This window comes from Pseudophryne corroboree, chromosome 6 (assembly GCF_028390025.1).
Source record: "Pseudophryne corroboree isolate aPseCor3 chromosome 6, aPseCor3.hap2, whole genome shotgun sequence".
NCBI lineage: Eukaryota > Metazoa > Chordata > Amphibia > Anura > Myobatrachidae > Pseudophryne > Pseudophryne corroboree.
This window is the reverse complement of record NC_086449.1, coordinates 534,811,723-534,830,949: the sequence shown is the minus strand read 5'-3', so window position 1 is coordinate 534,830,949 and position 19,227 is coordinate 534,811,723. Positions and strand designations below refer to the sequence as shown.

General features: G+C 41.6%; 1 protein-coding gene across 4 annotated transcripts in view; it reads left to right on the top strand.

Annotated features, from left to right (window-relative positions):
- Positions 1-18,943, top strand: part of NUDT4 (nudix hydrolase 4) — a 109,626-nt gene extending 90,683 nt beyond the window's left edge. Inside the window, exons 3-6 of one of the 4 annotated variants that reach the window (XR_010179506.1) lie at positions 9,259-9,303; positions 9,699-9,786; positions 10,709-11,050; positions 13,633-18,943. Coding sequence is in view for 3 of the 4 variants with exons in the window: in XM_063927622.1 (XP_063783692.1) it covers positions 9,259-9,303; positions 9,699-9,786; positions 10,709-10,911 (336 nt within the window). In the remaining variant the exon portion in view is untranslated. Of the gene's footprint in view, positions 1-9,258; positions 9,304-9,698; positions 9,787-10,708 lie in introns of all 4 variants that reach the window. The other 3 variants (XM_063927622.1, XM_063927623.1, XM_063927624.1) reach the window with 3 other exon arrangements.
- The last annotated feature ends 284 nt before the right edge of the window (positions 18,944-19,227 follow it).

Genomic DNA, 19,227 nt, shown 5'->3' with positions numbered 1-19,227 from the left:
TCTGTCAATGTGTTATGTAAGCACGTGGCTGATTTGATTAGTTTTTTTTATTTCATGTACTATGACTATGGGGTGTATTTATCAAAGCTTGGAGAGAGAAAATTGTGAGTGATAAAGTACCAGCCAGTCAGCCTCTGCCTTACATTTTGCATGCTGTGTTTGAAAAATGACATTTAGGAGCTGATTGGTTGGTACTTTCTCACTCACAATTTTATCTCTCTGCGAGCTTTGATAAATACCCCTCGTGTTACACAGGAAAACAAACTAAAAAAGCAATTACTGCAATTCAGAACATGGAAGTCATAGAAAGGTTCATTGACCCATATCGCACTAATAAATGGATGGAGACATTATGGCAGTAATTCAGATCAAGATCTGTTTGTATTGCAGTTAGACAAGTATATACACTCCTAGCTGTTTCTGTGCTGCAGTCTCCACCAGCATGACCTTGATTGTATTGCTCTGTTTTAACCTGCACTGTGTAAATGTAGATAAGAATGCTAACTTTCTGTTCATTTAGTGAAACAGCTGATAAATCAGTTGTCTATTAACTTAAGAAAAGGTGACACATTGAGTATCTTGGCAAATGAGCTGCACCATTTTTTACAACAATTTAAGGCCTCTTATGTTTGAGCTACAGTATGTAGGTATTCTACTTGCTGGTGGATTCAAACAAACCGAGAGCCACTGAGCCACTTGGAATGTACATGCATCTAACAGTAGGAGTACACATTTCCCTCATTTGTGGGGCCAGTAACTGGATGTTTAGGTAAAATATGCACTGTTATTCTAAAGGGGCATCCTTACTAGATTATTTAAGTGGATGATATGTATGATAAAGATATACCATGCATATTGTCAACTGTGTATGCACGCTCCCGTGGTTCATTATCAATTATCTTTATCAACTGAACATGCAGTCTAATTTAGGCTATATCTTTCATGACTGCATGTTCAGGGGTGGGAGGGGTGACGACACTGAGCGCTATTGTTCAGTGTGTATGCACTAGGGTACGATTCAGTAAGGATTGCAAATTCTGCTAAGTAGCAGTATTTGCAATCCTTGTGAACGCATCCTGGGGGCCGCCCATTGCATGCAATCCTTGTGAACGCATCCTGGGGGCCGCCTATCACATGCAATCCTTGTGAACGCATGCTGGGGGCCACCCATCGCATGCAATCCTTGTGAGCGCATGCTGGGGGCCGTCCTTCGCATGCAATCCTTGTGAGCGCATGCTGGGGGCCGCCCATCGCAGGGCAAGGCCGTCCAGCATGCTGACAGCCGCAATCCCCCCCCCCCCCCCTCCCGATCTAGCCGAAATTGTGATTGCACCGCAATTTCTACTTGATTGCAGAAATTAAGGTTGCCTCCTGCCGGCGTAGCTTAGTTGTGCCCGCAGGAGGCCCGCCACTATCTTTCTGATCACGGTGGCTGCGTGTGATGTCGTGCAACCGCCGTGATCACGCCCCTCATTTTGAAGACGCCGCCCATGCAATGCTTTGTATCCGCCTAGGAAACAGAGTGTTGCCGCCCCACGAACTTCTCTGGTTGACAGGCAGAGGCGTTCGGATTTTCTAAGGGTGCTTGCAGAAAATGCGTGCACAGGACGGGCACTGCGCATGCGTCCTTTTTGTAATTTTTACGGTTGGATCGCTGATTGCGACCTGAATCAGCCCCTATATCGTTCATTCTGCTGCTGTGGAAATTTCATGGGGAATCATTATTGGTTCAAAATCGCCTGGCATGTACCTGCCTTTAGTAAACATTTAGCAAAGATTGCATTGCGGTATGTATTTATACAGGTTGAGTATCCCTTATCCAAAATGCTTGGGACCAGAGGTATTTTGGATAATGGATTTTTTCCGTATTTTGGAATAATTGCATACCATAATGAGATATCATGGTGATGGGACCTAAGTCTAAGCACAGAATGCATTTATGTTTCATATACACCTTATACACACAGCCTGAAGGTAATTTTAGCCAATATTTTCAATAATCTTCTGCATTAAACAAAGTGTCTGTACATTCACATAATTTTTTCATGTTTCATATACAACTAATACACACAGCCTGAAGGTCATTTAATACAGTATTTTTAATAACTTTGTGTATTAAGCAAAGTTTGTGCACATTGAGCCATCGGAAAACAATGATTTCACTATCTCACTCAAAAAATTCTGTATTTCGGAATATTCCGTATTTCGGAATATTTGGATATGGGATACTCAACCTGTACTACGATAATTAATACCTCTATAAATGGTGCTTTTCCGTGTGAGTGCTTCAATGTTTATGACAAATGTGTATGTTACTTTACCTACCTAGTCCACAATATTCTAATTGAAACAAGACTTTACAAAATGTCTCTAATATATTTACAGTTTAATACAGGGCTCTACAGATGTAAGACCACAGGAGCCAGAGGTTGCAACATTACTTGATTTTGATTTTAAATCTTGTAGCACTTTTTTGTCTCTTTTTTATTATTATTTCTCTGACGTCCTAGTGGATGCTGGGAACTCCAAAAGGACCAAGGGGGAATAGCGGCTCCGCAGGAGACTGGGCACAACTAAAGAAAGCTTTAGGTCACCTGGTGTGCACTGGCTCCTCCCACTATGACCCTCCTCCAAGCCTCAGTTAGATTTTGTGCCCGGCCGAGGTTGGATGCACACTAGGGGCTCTCCTGAGCTTCTAGAAAGAAAGTATAGAATTAGGTTTTTTATTTTCAGTGAGACCTGCTGGCAACAGGCTCACTGCAGCGAGGGACTAAGGGGAGAAGAAGCGAACCTGCCTGCTTGCAGCCAGCTTGGGCTTCTTAGGCTACTGGACACCATTAGCTCCAGAGGGATCGACCGCAGGCCCAGCCTTGGTGTTCGGTCCCGGAGCCGCGCCGCCGTCCCCCTTACAGAGCCAGAAGCAAGAAGAGGTCCGGAAAATCGGCGGCAGAAGACATCAGTCTTCACCAAGGTAGCGCACAGCACTGCAGCTGTGCGCCATTGCTCCTCATACACACTTCACACTCCGGTCACTGAGGGTGCAGGGCGCTTGGGGGGGGGGCGCCCTGGGCAGCAATAAAAACACCTTGGCTGGCAAAAATACCACAATATATAGCCCCAGAGGCTATATATGTGGTAAATACCCCTACCAGAATCCAGAAAAAAGCGGGAGAAAAGTCTGCGAAAAAGGGGCGGAGCTATCTCCCTCAGACACACTGGCGCCATTTTCTCTTCACAGTGCAGCTGGAAGAAAGCTCCCCAGGCTCTCCCCTGTAGTTTTCAGGCTCAAAGGGTTAAAAAGAGGGGGGGCACTAAATTTAGGCGCAATATTATATATACAAGCAGCTATTGGGGAAATTTCACTCAGTTATAGTGTTAATCCCCACATTATATAGCGCTCTGGTGTGTGCTGGCATACTCTCTCTCTGTCTCCCCAAAGGGCTTTGTGGGGTCCTGTCCTCGGTCAGAGCATTCCCTGTGTGTGTGCGGTGTGTCGGTACGGCTGTGTCGACATGTTTAATGAGGAGGCTTATATGGTGACGGAGCAGATGCCGATAAATGTGATGTCGCCCCCTGTGGGGCCGACACCAGAGTGGATGGTTAGGTGAAAGGTATTAACCGACAGTGTCAACTCCTTACATAAAAGGGTGGATGACGTAACAGCTGTGGGACAGCCGGCTTCTCAGTCCGTGCCTGCCCAGGCGTCTCAAAGGCCATCAGGGGCTCAAAAACGCCCGCTCACTCAGATGGCAGACACAGATGTCGACACGGGGTCTGACTCCAGTGTCGACAAGGTTGAGACATATACACAATCCACTAGGAACATCCGTGACTTGATCCCGGCAATAAAAAATGTGTTACACATTTCTGACATTAACCCTCTAAAAATGGGTTTTTATGTTGGGGAGAAAAAGTAGGCAGTGTTTTGTTCCCCCATCAGATGAATGAATGAAGTGTGTGAAAAGCGTGGGTTCCCCCCGATAAGAAACTGGTAATTTCTAAAAAGTTACTGATGGCGTACCCTTTCCCGCCAGAGGATAAGTTACGCTGGGAGATATCCCCTAGGGTGGATAAGGCGCTCACAAGGTTGTCAAAAAAGGTGGCACTGCCGTTTTAGGAATGGCCACTTTGAAGGTACCTGTTGATAAAAAGCAGGAGGCTATCCTGAAGTTTGTATTTACACACTCAGGTACTAGACTGAGACCTGCAGATCGTGCTGCTGCAGCGTGGTCGGTGACCCTGTCAAACATGAGAACATATTAAAGACGTCGTCTTATATATGAGGGATGCACAGAGGGATATTTTGCCGGCTGGCATCCAAAATGAATGTAATGTCCATTCTGTCAGGAGGGTATTAGAGACCTGTCACTGGACAGGTGATGCTGACTTTAAAAGGCGCATAGAGATTCTGCCTTATAAGGGTGAGGAATTATTTGGGGATGGTCTCTGGGACCTCGTATCCACAGCAACAGCTGGGAAGAAATATTTTTACCTCCGGTTTCCTCACAGACTAAGAAAGCACTGTATTATCAGGTACAGTCCTTTCGGCTTCAGAAAAGCAAGCGGGTCAAAGGCGCTTCCTTTCTGTACAGAGACATGGGAAGAGGGAAAAAGCTGCACCAGTCAGCCTGTTCCCAGAATCAAAATTCTTCTCTCGCTTCCTCTGAGTCCACAGCATGACGCGGGGGCTCCACAGGTGTAGCCAGGTACGGTGGGGGGCCGTCTCAACAATTTCAGCGATCAGTGGGCTCGCTCACAGGTGGATCCCTGTTTCATTCAAGTAGTATTTCAGGGGTACAAGCTGGAATTCGAGTTGTCTCCCCCCCCGCCGTTTCCTCAAATATGCCTTGCCGACAACTCTCTCAGGCAGGGAGGCTGCGCTAGAGGCAATTAATAAGCTGTATTCCCAGCAGGTAATACTCAAGGTGCCCCTACTTCAACAAGGACGGGGTTACTATTCCACACGGTTTGGGGTACCGAAACCGCATGGTTCGGTGTGACCCATTTTATATTTAAAATCCTTGAACACATACATAAAAAAATTCAAGTTCAAGATGGAATCGCTCAGGGCGGTTATTGCAAGCCTGGACGAGAGGGATTACATGGGATCTCGGGACATCAAGGATGCTTACCTGCATGTCCCCATTTACCATCCTCGCCAGGAGTACCTCAGATTTGTGGTACAGGATTACCATTACCAAGTCCAGACACTGCCGTTTGGACTGTACATGGCACCGAGGGTGTTTACCAAGGTAATGGCCGAAATGATGATACTCCTTCGAAAAAAGGGAGTTTTAATTATCCCATACTTGGACAATCTCCTTATAAGGGCGAGGTCCAAGGAGCAGTTGCTAGTCGGGGTAGCACTATTTTGGAAAGTGCTACAACAGCACGGTTGGATTCTAAACAGTCCAAAGTCACAGCTGGTTCCTACGACACGTCTACTGTTCCTGGGGATGGTTCTGGACACAGACCAGAAATAAGTGTTTCTCCCGGAGGAGAAAGCCAAGGAGCTGTCATCTCTAGTCAGAGACCTCCTGAAGCCAAAACAGGTATCGGTGCATCATTGCACGCGAGTCCTGGGAAAAATGGTAGCTTCCTACGAAGCAATCCCATTCGGCAGGTTCCATGCAAGAACTTTTCAGTGGGACCTGTTGGACAAGTGGTCCGGATCACATCTTCAGATGCATCGGCTGATAACCCTGTCTTCAAGGACCAGGGTATCTCTACTGTGGTGGCTGCAGAGTGCCCATCTTCAAGAGGGCCGCAGGTTCGGCATACAGGACTAGGTCCTAGTGACCATGGATGCCAGCCTTTGAGGCTGGGGGCAGTCACACAGGGAAGAAACTTCCAGGGACTTTGGTCAAGTCAGGTGACTTCCCTACACATAAATATTCTGGAACTGAGGGCCATTTACAATGCCCTGAGTCAGGCAAGGCCTCTGCTTCAAAACCAGCCGGTACTGATCCAATCAGACAACATCACGGCAGTCGCCCATGTAAACCAACAGGGCGGCACAAGAAGCAGGATGGCGATGGCAGAAGCCACAAGGATTCTCCGATGGGCGGAAAATCATGTGTTAGCACTGTCAGCAGTGTTCATTCCCGGAGTGGACGACTGGGAAGCAGATCTTCTCAGCAGACACGACCTCCACCCGGGAGAGTGGGGACTTCATCCAGAAGTCGTCCAAAGGATTGTACACCATTGGGAAAGGCCACAGGTGGACATGATGGCGTCCCGCCTCAACAAAAAGCTATAAAAGATATTGCGCCAGGTCAAGGGACCCTCAGGCGATAGCTGTGGACGCTCTGGTAACACCGTGGGTGTACCAGTCGGTTTATGTGTTCCCCCCTCTGCCTCTCATACCAAAGGTACTGAGAATAATAGGAAGGCGAGGAGTAAGAACGATACTCGTGGTTCCGGATTGGCCAAGAAGAGCTTGGTACCCAGAACTTCAAGAAATTATATCAGAGGACCCATGGCCTCTGCCGCTCAGACAGGACCTGCGGCAGCAGGGGCCCTGTCTGTTCCAAGACTTACCGCGGCTACGTTTTGACGGCATGGCGGTTGAACGCCGGATCCTAAAGGAAAAGGGCATTCCGGAGGAAGTCATTCCTACGCTGATTCAAGCCAGGAAAGATGTAACTGCAAAACATTATCACCGCATATGGCGGAAATATGTTGCTTGGTGTGAGGCCAAAAAAGGCCCCAACAGAGGAATTTCAACTAGGTCGATTTCTGCATTCCTACAAGCAGGAGTGTCTATGGGCCTAAAATTAGGCTCCATTAAGATACAGATCTCGGCTCTGTCGATTTTCTTCCAGAAAGAACTAGCTTCAGTACCTGAAGTTCAGACATTGTAAAAGGAGTGCTGCATATTCAGCCCCCGGTTGTGCCTCCAGTGGCACCTTGGGTTCTCAACGTGGTGTTGAGTTTCTTAAAATCACATTGATGTGAGCCACTAAAAACCGTGGATCTAAAATATCTCACGCGGAAAGTGGTCATGTTATTGGCCTTGGCTTCGGCCAGGCGTGTATCAGAATTGGCGACTTTGTCATATAAAAGTCCTTATCTGATTTTCCATATGGATAGGGCAGAATTGAGGACTCGTCCCCAGTTTCTCCCTAAGGTGGTATCAGCTTTTCACTTGAACCAACCTATTGTAGTGCCTGCGGCTACTAGGGACTTGGAAGATTCCAAGTTACTGGACGTAGTCAGGGCCTTAAAAATTTATATTTCCAGGACGGCTGGAGTCAGGAGAACTGACTCGCTGTTTATCCTGTATGCACCCAACAAACTGGGTGCTCCTGCTTCTAAGCAGACTATTGCTCACTGGATTTGTAGCACAATTCAGCTGGCGCATTCTGCGTCTGGAATACCGCAGCCTAAATCAGTAAAAGCCCATTCCACAAGGAAGGTGGGCTCATCTTGGGCAGCTGCCCGAGGGGTCTCGGCTTTCCAACTTTGCCGAACTGCAACTTGGTCAGGGGCAAACACGTTTGCAAAATTCTACAAAATTGATACCCTGGCTGAGGAGGACCTGGAGTTCTCTCATTCGGTGCTGCAGAGTCATCCGCACTCTCCCGCCCGTTTGGGAGCTTTGGTATAATCCCCATGGTCCTTTCGGAGTTCCCAGCATCCACTAGGACGTCAGAGAAAATAAGATTTTACTCACCGGTAAATCTATTTCTCGTAGTCCGTAGTGGATGCTGGGCGCCCATCCCAAGTGCGGATTGTCTGCAATACTTGTACATAGTTATTGTTAACTAAAGGGTTATTGTTGAGCCATCTGTTGAGAGGCTCAGTTGTATTTCATACTGTTAACTGGGTATAGTATCACGAGTTATACGGTGTGATTGGTGTGGCTGGTATGAGTCTTACCCGGGATTCAAAATCCTTCCTTATTATGTCAGCTCGTCCGGGCACAGTGTCCTGAGGCTTGGAGGAGGGTCATAGTGGGAGGAGCCAGTGCACACCAGGTGACCTAAAGCTTTCTTTAGTTGTGCCCAGTCTCCTGCGGAGCCGCTATTCCCCCTTGGTCCTTTCGGAGTTCCCAGCATCCACTACGGACTACGAGAAATAGATTTACCGGTGAGTAAAATCTTATTTATTATTATTTCCATATTGCAATAATGTTACAAATATGTAGTTACAGTGCCCTCTAGGTATCACTTCTGTACAGCATTAACACTTTATAATGCTGTTTTGATGTTAATATATTATGTTTTGACTACACTTAATATATTTGATACTAGTCACTGTTCAGCAAAGTACAAGCTATACTGTTACAATTCCATTTTTTTTCTGACTAAAGCCAGCTATGTTTCTCCAAATGGGATTGTTTGGCAGAAAGTCACGCCTTCACATCCATTAAAATGCTCATTGCCTGCCTTAAAGCGAAATAGACTACTTATGCTGCACAGATGTTTTGCAAATAAATATTTCTTATTTATTTAACTCTGCAGTCCGCAGTGTACAAAACATCGTATTTGACACGTTCTGCTTTAATATGATCGTATGCCTACAATTTACCAAACTGCTGCTCCTGGATATAAATATATATATATCTGCCAACATGTCCAAATCTTCATTGGGCAGTCCCAGTTGTCGCTGTGACAAGACTGTACTAGCTTGCAATGACAATGTTCTAAACCAAAGGTGCTCAACTGTTGAGGAACTAAACATCCCAGCATGCCCGACCACAGTTTTAGCCTTCCCTAATAGCAAAACTGTGGCAGTGCATGCTGGGATGTGTAGTTCCACAAGATGGAGGGATGCATGTTGAGCACCATGTAATCTAGACAGATTAGTATATAGGGGTGTATTCAATAGATGTCTGATCCTGTCAGATTTGGCCGCTCATTGAATACTTCGATGTCGGTTCCTTTCCTTTCTTTTTTTTAAAGTCGGATTGACATTGTCGGTACCCGGGGCCAAAACCTGCCGGATTTGGCCACGGAATCCAACAAAACACGTGGATCCGCGGCTAATCCGCCGATCCACGTGCTTTCCGACAAGTCGGAATTGCCGACTTGTTGGAAGGATTGAATAGGTCGGAACCCCTTCCGACCTAAAGTCGGAAAATGCTGTCTTTCCGACAAGACGGCAGTTTCCGACTTGTATTGAATACCCCCCATAGACCTTGTCTGACATATTGGGAGGTATTTTAATCTGTTAAGGATGTCTCGCAGCAGATATTTGGAGGCGCTAGTGTACAGTTTTCTGTGCATTTTACAGGATTTCTTGTTTTCTTCTCAGGCTGGAGTAAAGGGGAAGTTGGGAAGACTTCTGGGAATCTTTGAGGTGAATGTTTGATACTTTTACATTATAGTGCAGTGGATTGTCTATTCTTGCCCTTTTAATGCCACAGAAGCTGCAAATAAGTAGCCTGATATGCTTCAGTCATGTTAATTATTAGTTTTTACTGCTATCTCCACCTTTTATTTAATATACACAATTAAAATACGTAGACCTGAAGTGCTATTAATAGCGCCACCTGTTTGGCTTTTTCAGTATAGAAATTAGAACACACTCCAGATAGAGAATTACATTTGATAAAATAACTTGTTTTCTAGCCATATTAATAGCAAGTTAATGTTTGTTACTGCTTTTGTGTGAGTGAATTAGTTTAAAGCTTGCTGCATAACTATATAAACTGTTAAATCATGGATGTATGTTGTTTGTTTCCCATATTTAAGCAGAACCAAGATAGGAAGCACAGGACTTATGTATATGTTCTCACGGTCACCGAAGTCCTGGAAGACTGGGAAGATTCTGTGAACATCGGTAAGCATTTCTGTTAAATTCCGATTAATGGGTCATTTGTTCATGTTTCTTAATCTTCTGCATCCTTGGTGTCACAGGAGTCAATTCTGGTCCATTCTAGTCAATGCAATGTGCCATCAAGCATCGCCACAATGCTGAGCTCTGCACATATTAACAGTTCTACAGTAGGCTCTGCAGCGCAGGTTTTCCTGTGCACTTCCATAGGTTGTGAAACCAAACTAGTGATGTTGAACTGATCTTCCAATTGTAAAGCACAACGAAATTTGCTGTGCTCTATGAGAAACTGTTTTTTGTTTATTCTTACCATTCACCCTTCTGAAATGTGGTGAGGTTTAGAAGAATCTGGCTGGGGAGCTAGAAGACTGTGAATGACTTGCTTTTGCGGTGTGCTCTACATTACAGCTCTCCTTCTGTACAAACTGGAAGAAGCATAGCATGCTCAGTAAAATGCTTTCTTATGGGCACAAGGAACACTAGATAGTATAGCATAAACAACGGTGCTATCTCAAATACCCCCCCCCTTTCATTTTTTTTTCTTTCATTTTCTTTTACAACAGGCCTGGCCAACCTGTGGCTCTCCAGCTGTTGTGAAACTACAAGTACCAGCACTCCCTGCCACAGGTTTAGCATTCCCTAATAGCAAAAATGGTGGCAGGGAATTCTGGGACTTGTAGTCTTCCAACGTTTGGAGAGCCACAGGGTTGGCCAGGCTTGCTTTACAACATGTTTCATGCAAGACGCTAAAGTAATACGAAAAATAATCTGACAGGTCAGCTTAAATGTAGATATTGCACTGTTGCTTGTTAGTCAACATAAAAAAGAAACCGCACAATCTGCACTCCTTTCAGGAAGGCTGACTTTATTGTGCGTTTTGCACTGATAACATTTTTTTATTTATGTTGAATATGTTTTTCCACTTTAGGGAGAAAGCGGGAGTGGTTTAAAGTTGAAGATGCCCTGAAAGTCCTGCAGTGCCACAAGCCAGTGCATGCAGAATATTTGGAAAAACTGAAATTGGGGTGTTCCCCAACTAATGGAAATTCTGTGGTCCCACCCCTATCGGACAACACTTCTCTGTTTGTAACGTCTGCACAGACTTCTAGCCTGCCATCAACAGTGAGATAAACTCTGCACTTTACAAGGCGACTTGCGCAAGCAGTGGGAAGAAAGGCATCTTGTGTTCTCATGCAGACATCCTGATAATTATACCTGGATTCTCTTGCAAAATGTGCTGAAACCATTTTGCTTTCTTACTTTTCAAAAGGTTCTTGTTTGTTTTTTGTTTAGTTTTTAACCATGTAAATTAGTATTCATAAAAAAGCCATATTTTTTATTTTTATTTTTTTTAGATGCCTTAAATGGCCATTTGTTTTCCTGTCTTATTTTCAGTTATTAACATTATCAATGTGGCTTCTGTGCCATGACAATTTTTCCAACTGCTGTTTCTGAAAGGGCTTTATCTACTGCTGGATGCAAGATGGGCCTTGGCATACAGAGTAAAAGGCTCTCTACTTGTACCAAATGTTGGCCTTCCTGCAGAGTAAAGCTAGGTTAAATAGAACAAAGTGTGGACTCTATCAGATTCAGCTACAAAGAGGCTGCTGATTGTATTATTGGTTATTCCAGACTGCAGATGTTGTCTCTGAAAACATGCTATACTTCAGCTATTTACTTGTAGTTGGCTGCAGTTAAGGTCCCGTAATTGGTCTCTGCTTCTGTTCCTGGTTTCATGTGATAAGATAAGTGACCAGTAAGGTTGACACAAGTTTTGCTGAATGCAGTAATGTCTTTCAAGCATTATGTTAAGGGTGCCGATGGGGGAGTTAAATATTAAGGCTGCCTTTTTAAATCTGGTGCCATTGCTACATGTATACGTTAAATCTATTGCTATAGGAGATTAGCGAATCTACTACTCTGACCAGCCGTTACTAGTATCCACAGCTGATTGTGTGCGAGAATAAACGAGGGACGTCTCGCTTTCCCCCATCAATGTTTCTGTTACTGGAACCTTTGTCTAATAACGGCTAGTTAGTCATTCAATGCCTTTGGTTATGGATAGATATAGTAATAGGCAGCGTAAGTGCATGGTATCTGGTGCTTGGGACATTGCTTTCCTTAAATCGGAAATATGTAGGAAGCTCACTAGTGTTTTTGTAAAGTCCAAAGTAAAGTTTTGTGCTCACCGGCATCTTATTACATCTGCCCTTAGTGATACATATATTGAAGATGAATAGTTAACATACTGATAGATTGGAAGATCCATGCAGAAGCTGACTGGCCGTGTCGGTCAGCTTATTAACAAAACAGATGGTAGGCTATTGACACAGAGCATATTCTATTTTCTCCCATCAGTGTTCTGTTCATTGCATTTGGTTTCTCAGTAAAGACCAATAATCTGGTAAAAATTCTTAATTTCTCTCCTAACAAAACGTGGAATGCTCTATGGAAAAAAGTAAAGATGTTTACATTTTAAATCAAATGTTTTCTACAACTCATGTAGAACCAAAAGCATTGTACTGTAGCCTTGGCTGTCGGTGAAAATTACTTTTTGGACCTTTTATAGTATTGGTAGACAGTTAATCGGGGATAAAATGCACTATCTTGTATCTTGTGTGGTGGCAGCATATGAAGTGAAACATCTAAGCCTTTTTTTAAAGTCTGTGGGCCCTGAGTAGTGCCTGTGGTGGTAAGGTAGTTGATCTGAAGAACATCTGGATGTTCCTCACTATTCAGAGATGCATGGCAAGCAATTTTCTCAGGTTAAATACCATTGATCTGTATATAGTTAAGAACTCTTCATGAGACTTTGTCAGCATATATTGGTCAGAATGGGTTTAGCACAGTACCCAAATCATTAAGCTGTGTGCCCCAAATGTCTTCAAATGCAGTGTATTTACCAGGGCTGTCTTTATTTTACTAAAATAAAATGTATTCTCAAATAACTGAACACAAATCCAAAAGGAAAATACAGACCTCACCTATATGATTTGTAAGTTCTACTGACTGGTCTCTTCTTCTTTCTTTCTTTTTTTTTTTTAAAGCTTTTTGAAGCTGCTAAAAATGACCCAGAATACTTTAGTGTGTCTGTTTCATGAGATCCAGCACAGATCAGCCACTTGTATGTGTGACAGTACAGCTCTTTTCTCCTTGCCCTTCATATGGCTAGGCCCACTTCAGTGTTTCATGTTTTATAGAAGAAAATCACACACACAACTTCCCTCGTTCAGAATTCCAATTCCTTTTATTAATGTAAACAGAGGCATGGCATAGATGCCTGTATGCTTTTCTTATTAAGTTGGTCCCCCAGGTTGTACCACGAGCACCTGTAGATAATCTGTAACATTGCTTCCAATGTGAATGTTATATTCAGTGTAAAAAATTCATTTTTTTTGTAAATAATCAAACAAGTAAATTAACAGCGAGTGCACAAAGGATTGTTGTAATTTAAACTTTTTGTTACTCAACACATTGTTTTTCTTTTACTTTTTTTTCTTTTACTTTTTTTTCTTTTACTTTTTTTTTTTTTTAAACACATACTGTGTAAAATGCTGCTATAAATTAAAATACTTGTGAGTACTTTTTAGAGTTTTTGTTCAAGAAAGAATGGTGCCACAGTTGTCCTGTCTAATATACATGTGCCATATTATTGCCTTTAAGCCTTTTTATATACAATTATTCATTTTTTTTAATTTTTTTTAACAGTAATGTTTGTATCATGCATATTTACATTGCTTGACCCATTTATTTTTTTTTCTTTCTCCTTTTTCTCTCCATTAATGGAACCACTTGGTGATCTTTACCTCCTAAAACTGTATTTGGAATGTCTCCTTTACTTCTCTGCTTTAGTTGAATGAGTTCATCGTTTGTTCCTAGCACCAATTAGAAAACAGCCACGATTGAAGTCATCTTGACCATTAAGACTAATATTTGATTTGTGTGGTTTTTTTTTTTTTTTATCCTCTCAGAATGTAAATGTGCAAATAAATCTTCAGTTAGGGCTGAAAGTACAGGAATACATAATGAACATTACCCCATGGTAATTAGTATTACCCCTTAGACAGAAAGGGCTCATGCAAATGCCTGCCTTCCTGTGCTAATGGTGTCCTATATGAGGCACCATATCCTATAAAAGCACAGGTGTTAGCTGGCTCACAGCTCCCCTGAACAAGTCTGCACAGTGACCATCAAGTGATTTTATACATCTCATACTTAATAATTTGCTTGGATTTAAAACAAAAACAAAAAAAACGATTTTGCGTGGCTTTTTTCTTTTAGTGAGGTAAGAGAAAACTGTTTTTAATACTTCCTGAATTCCATGATAACTTTCACAGAATTTGATGGGCAATATATAGAAATTATAGAAAAAAATAAATGTTGAACTGTATTCTGTCATAAGCACTTGCTGTATAGAATGCCGATGAACCTTTCCTAAGTATAGACTTTAGACCACCACCACCATTTGAAATGTGCGTTTTTTTGGTCAGATACTCACAATACCACTTAATTAGCTCTTAGATGTCGTATCATTTCTATGTGTAAGGGTAAATTGACATAGCTCCCTGTACAGTTCCAGTCATTCTCTGAAACAATTGAACAAGAGTTTTGGATTCTTCAGAAATGGTCTCACATGAGTGTGTGTATATGATTATGTAGTAGGTATTGCAGGGCTGAGGCTGATATTTTGGATGATGTGAATTTTACTAGTTTGTGGAAGGGTTTTTTTATTTTTAGATGGAATATTCCCTAATTTGGGCAAACAGCCGTTGACTTGTCTATTGATGGGACTCAATGGTTCCTATTGGTATTTCACGCCAATTTCTTACTAATAGCACCATTTAATGATCACTGGTTAATGCCAATGTGGTGTAGCGCCCGATGTAAATGTTTTGTTGGTGCATATTTGGGAAGGTTGTGTTTGTAAGAAGGTGTAGAAGTGATCATTACCAACCCAGTCATATGGTGTGAGCTCTACCAACAATTGCATTACATATCATGACTTGCATTGTACATAAGTCTTGTTATGAAGGTAAAATTGTTACAATGGAAAATTGGTCGGCTTGTGACCATTCATTTTAGTGGCTTTACTGCATGGACTTTTTACCAGTACAAAATGTATTTGATAAGTGTAAAAAAATATGTACAGCATTAATGCAAATTAACTCAGTTGATGGCCTATACATTTGTTTCATTTGGGTTTAGTGTATGCCATTTAGTCCTTGGTTATATGTGTCAAAATAACACAGCAGTTACTGAACACAGTCTCTATGCAATGTAATTAGCTACTGGTTATTAAACAGCCCTGCTAAGTAACTCAGTCGTTTTTCTGTAGACCTATGTAATCTCTTCAGGTTTTTTGCCCATTGTTTTGTCTTAATGCTATCCTTGTAATATTGTGCTAGGTGAGATAGTGAACTGTTTTTCTTCTGGTGGCTGATTAAGCTTCAGACAAGGTGATCCTGACAAACCGTTTCCAATATGGCCACACAAGGAATGAGCTAAATTGGGAAGGCACGGTTTGTCTTGGGTTCACAACTGGCCAGTATGGTTCTATTTTATCAAATCTGATCAGATTGTCATGTGTGGTGAACTTTAAGGTTTAAGGAAGCTTGTGAGGCAGTTTAGTCCAATTTTTCCCTTTGTACCTATACCCTTCTCTGGGATATTACTTTCCCATTCTATACGAGTCCCAATGAGTATAAATGAAACCATTCAGAAGTCAGACTTGAATTTCATATCACAGTACACTAGCGCCTTAATTTTAAATGTCACATAAAAGCAGTAATTGTAGTAAATGCTGGAATCTTAAATGAATGTGAAATGCCTGTTGCTTTCATTGTCACTGTGTAGGTATAATATATATAGCACATGGGAACATGTATATACTTCAATAACCCATATCGAATTGTACAAATTTTTCACTATACAGAAATGGGCTAGATAAATATTACACAAACTTTTGTGGGTTTTTTTAATATATATTTTGGTTTTTTTTTGTGTGGAACAATCAAATGTTCAGCTATGAATTTGTTTATTAAAAATTGGTCATTCAAAAAATTACAATGTCAAATATTCCCTGTCACTTTTAATATGCATTATTTAAACTTTTATGAGCCAAATAGATTTGTTTTACTGTGATATATTTTGTGAGCTTTGAATGATTTGGGCTACGTACACACTGGCGTCACAAGTGTTAAAATGTGCTACAAGCACATGTAAATGTGAAAAGAAAAATGTTTGTGCAAGTAACTTGCACTGAAGAACATTTCCTGTCACTTTGTTCCTTTTCAGTGCATATGTCACACATCAGTCGTGTTCAGCTCAGTTTGACTACACTGGGTAAAGTGTTTTATATTTGGCTTAATCGAGAACATTTACCAAACAGAGATTTCCAAATTTCAGTTGGAACTATGTTGTAAACTATAGAACAGTGGTTGCCAAACTTGGGGGCAGATTTATTAAGCTCGGTGAAGTGATAAAGTGGAAGGTGATAAAGCACCATTCAGCTCCTAACTGTCATTTTTCAAACCCAGCCTGTAACATGGTAGCTAGAATCTGATTGGCTGGTCACCTTCCACTTTATCACTTCACCGAGCTTAATAAATCTGCCCCTATGTCCTCAAGGCACTCTACAGTCCAGGTTTTAAAGATATCCATGCTTAAGCACAGATGATTTAATTAGTATCTCAATCAGTTTGAGTAAACCATCTTTAAAACCTGGACTGTTAGGGTACCTTGAGGACCGAGTTTGAGTACCACTGCTATAGAAAACATATTACACATCGCAGCTAATGTGCATTGTATTTGAGGTTTTTTTTTAATACAAGTGTGGACGTAGCCTCAGGCTGGTTGTAGTTGCTTGATAGCTATGAAAGTGGTTTACTGATTGCTTTGTAAGTTTTCTTCTAAAGATGTGTGTATGAAGTGTTAATGGTGCTTTTTTAATTATTTTTTTTAAATAGATGAGGAATAATTAATAAAGTTAATTCTGGCGTGCAGTCCAGTTTTTCATTAATATGTCAATTTAGATTTCAGGCTCTTTGTAGGGAATTGCAGCTCATGCATGTTTGTGATGCTTTTTAAAGTCCTGCTGACACACTGGGTAATTGATACGTCTGGATGCAATAACCCAAGTAGGTGAGCAAATGTAAAGCAATTGATTTTTTTACAAAACATGTAGTGCCTGTGGGCTACAAAGTTGTGTGATCAGATTTTGTTAAAAGCATTGCACACAATGATCTAAATTGGTTGTTCTAACCTGAACAGGAAAAATGCATTTCATTCTTTTAAATCCAAATGTATATTCACGCTTTATAGTGTTGTCATACTTCTTTGTCAATTTCCCAATGTTCTTAAGAATCATACAAAAGAATTGATCTTTCTGATAATTTGCTTTGAGCTGCAATTTTGCACTAAAAGGAATATAAAGTTTAGCAGACAAATTCACAGTCCTGTTCAGTGGTGTGTGCTCTAGTACCCTGCACCTAATCAGTGAGGAGGGCAGATTTTAATTGTAGCGATACTTCACGTCTAAAATTTTGCCCTTCAAGATTAAACTCTGCCCTCCTCACTGATTAGGTGCAGGGTGTTAAAGTGAACACTACTTACTCAGTAAAGTGTGGGATTTGGTGGGCAAACTATAATCTATCAGAGATTGCAGAAAGTACACCACTCCCTTACAGCGTAGAGTATTTGCAGCTCTAAAAAAATTCAGAATCTTCTGTTTTTAAGAAAAAATTACCTTTTTTTTATGGCACTGGAAGTGAAACTGCCCTTCTGCCGAAATTACAATCTTTCACGTTTAGCTTTAAGAAAGTGATTTCCATTAGGTGGCCTAAATTTTGGAAAATTCATTTACTGCGTACTTCTCTAGATCCAATGAACTGGTTTTTTATTTAAATCTCGCAGTCATGTTAATGCTTATGACAGCTTGTTTGGTAATATAATGGTCTTCAGAAATAATAAACAGAGTTATGTGAAGAGGGTGACAAACCGATTGTAAAGGAATACTAATGGTGTGTACACAGTGCCCCCCCTCTAGGTCACTAATGATATCGCACAGTGATGTCATGCCGTGGCCGGCTGGAGAATGCAGCTTTGGACGATGAGTCCAAATTGAGCTGCATACAATGGCCAAGACGAGGGTTGTTAACGACCCACAGGGCTGCACATCGCTCTGCGGTGGATGCATTCACACTATATCGCTCAGGAGGGGGAAAATTAGTATATATCGCTAAGTGTGTACCCACCTTAATAGAGACAAAGATGTTGTATCAGCAAGTGTTTTCGGTTACCAAATGAAATTTGAATCGGCAGCATGCCACCATACTGCACATCCCACTTTGTCTCTAAGGGGCTTCTAGTGTGGAAGTGTGAAGGCCTCTAACACTTGAACTGCAAGGAATTTAGAGCAGTAAATATGAAAAACGCAGTGGAACATGTGCCACTATGGGTTGAGGTATGAGTCAGTAAAAAGAGTGAAGCAGTTGCCCAAAGCAACCTATCAGCATCCATCTTTTTATACGGTGTACTTGATAAATGCTTTCGCAAACTTGATTGGTTGCTTTGGCAACTTCTCCACTGGTCCACTTCTCATCTCTTATCACTGCTTGATACATCAGCCCCTATGACATTAAGGTATGTTACAGAAGTGACTGTAAAGACACAAGTTTAGGAAAAAGGGTTTGCTCTGGTCGTCATTTCCCTTCTCGGGCACAAAAAAAAACATAGATAAGACCAGCTCCTTCCTGTCTTATCTACATTCTCTGGTTGTTTTAGTGTAGATGTGGAAAAAATGCTAATTACACATTAGCTTATCTGAATTGTTTTCCTTGCATATTATGTACAATGTCTTTGTCCGTGAGCATCAGTGTTTTCCAAACTTGTACAGAAGCACCTCCGATATCTTTCGTCAGACAGTGGATGGAAGAAAAGATTACTTGTGTGACATGGTCACACGTGAACTATTAATATAAAAGCGACCATGTAAATAGACAGAGATTTAACAAATACATATCAAAGCCAGGTTTAAGGTTATCCGTAGAATGATATTGCATTTTTGGGGATTATTTGGAATTGTTTGCATGTGGGTATTTTTAAGATTTGTGTAAAATCAATTTTTATATTGAAGAGATGTTCAAAATAAAAGTAACTGAAAATCTGGTGTTGTGTTGTCGCTTGATACGCATGATTATTTAGTATGGACACTGAGGTACAGATTCTGAGCGGACCATAAAGGTTTAATTATAAAAGGCAGACATTGCAGTATCTTGAATTGAGATGATAAAAACCAATCATGGTCGGAAGTACAATTCGGGTATTGTACCGCAGTCTCGCTCATCTGCTTTTAGTCTTCGTGATGGAATCTGGCAGTGTTGTCCCTTTCCCCATTGATTTATGCTTTTTGCATAGAGTCTCTAGCAACTAAGATCAGACAGAACCTGG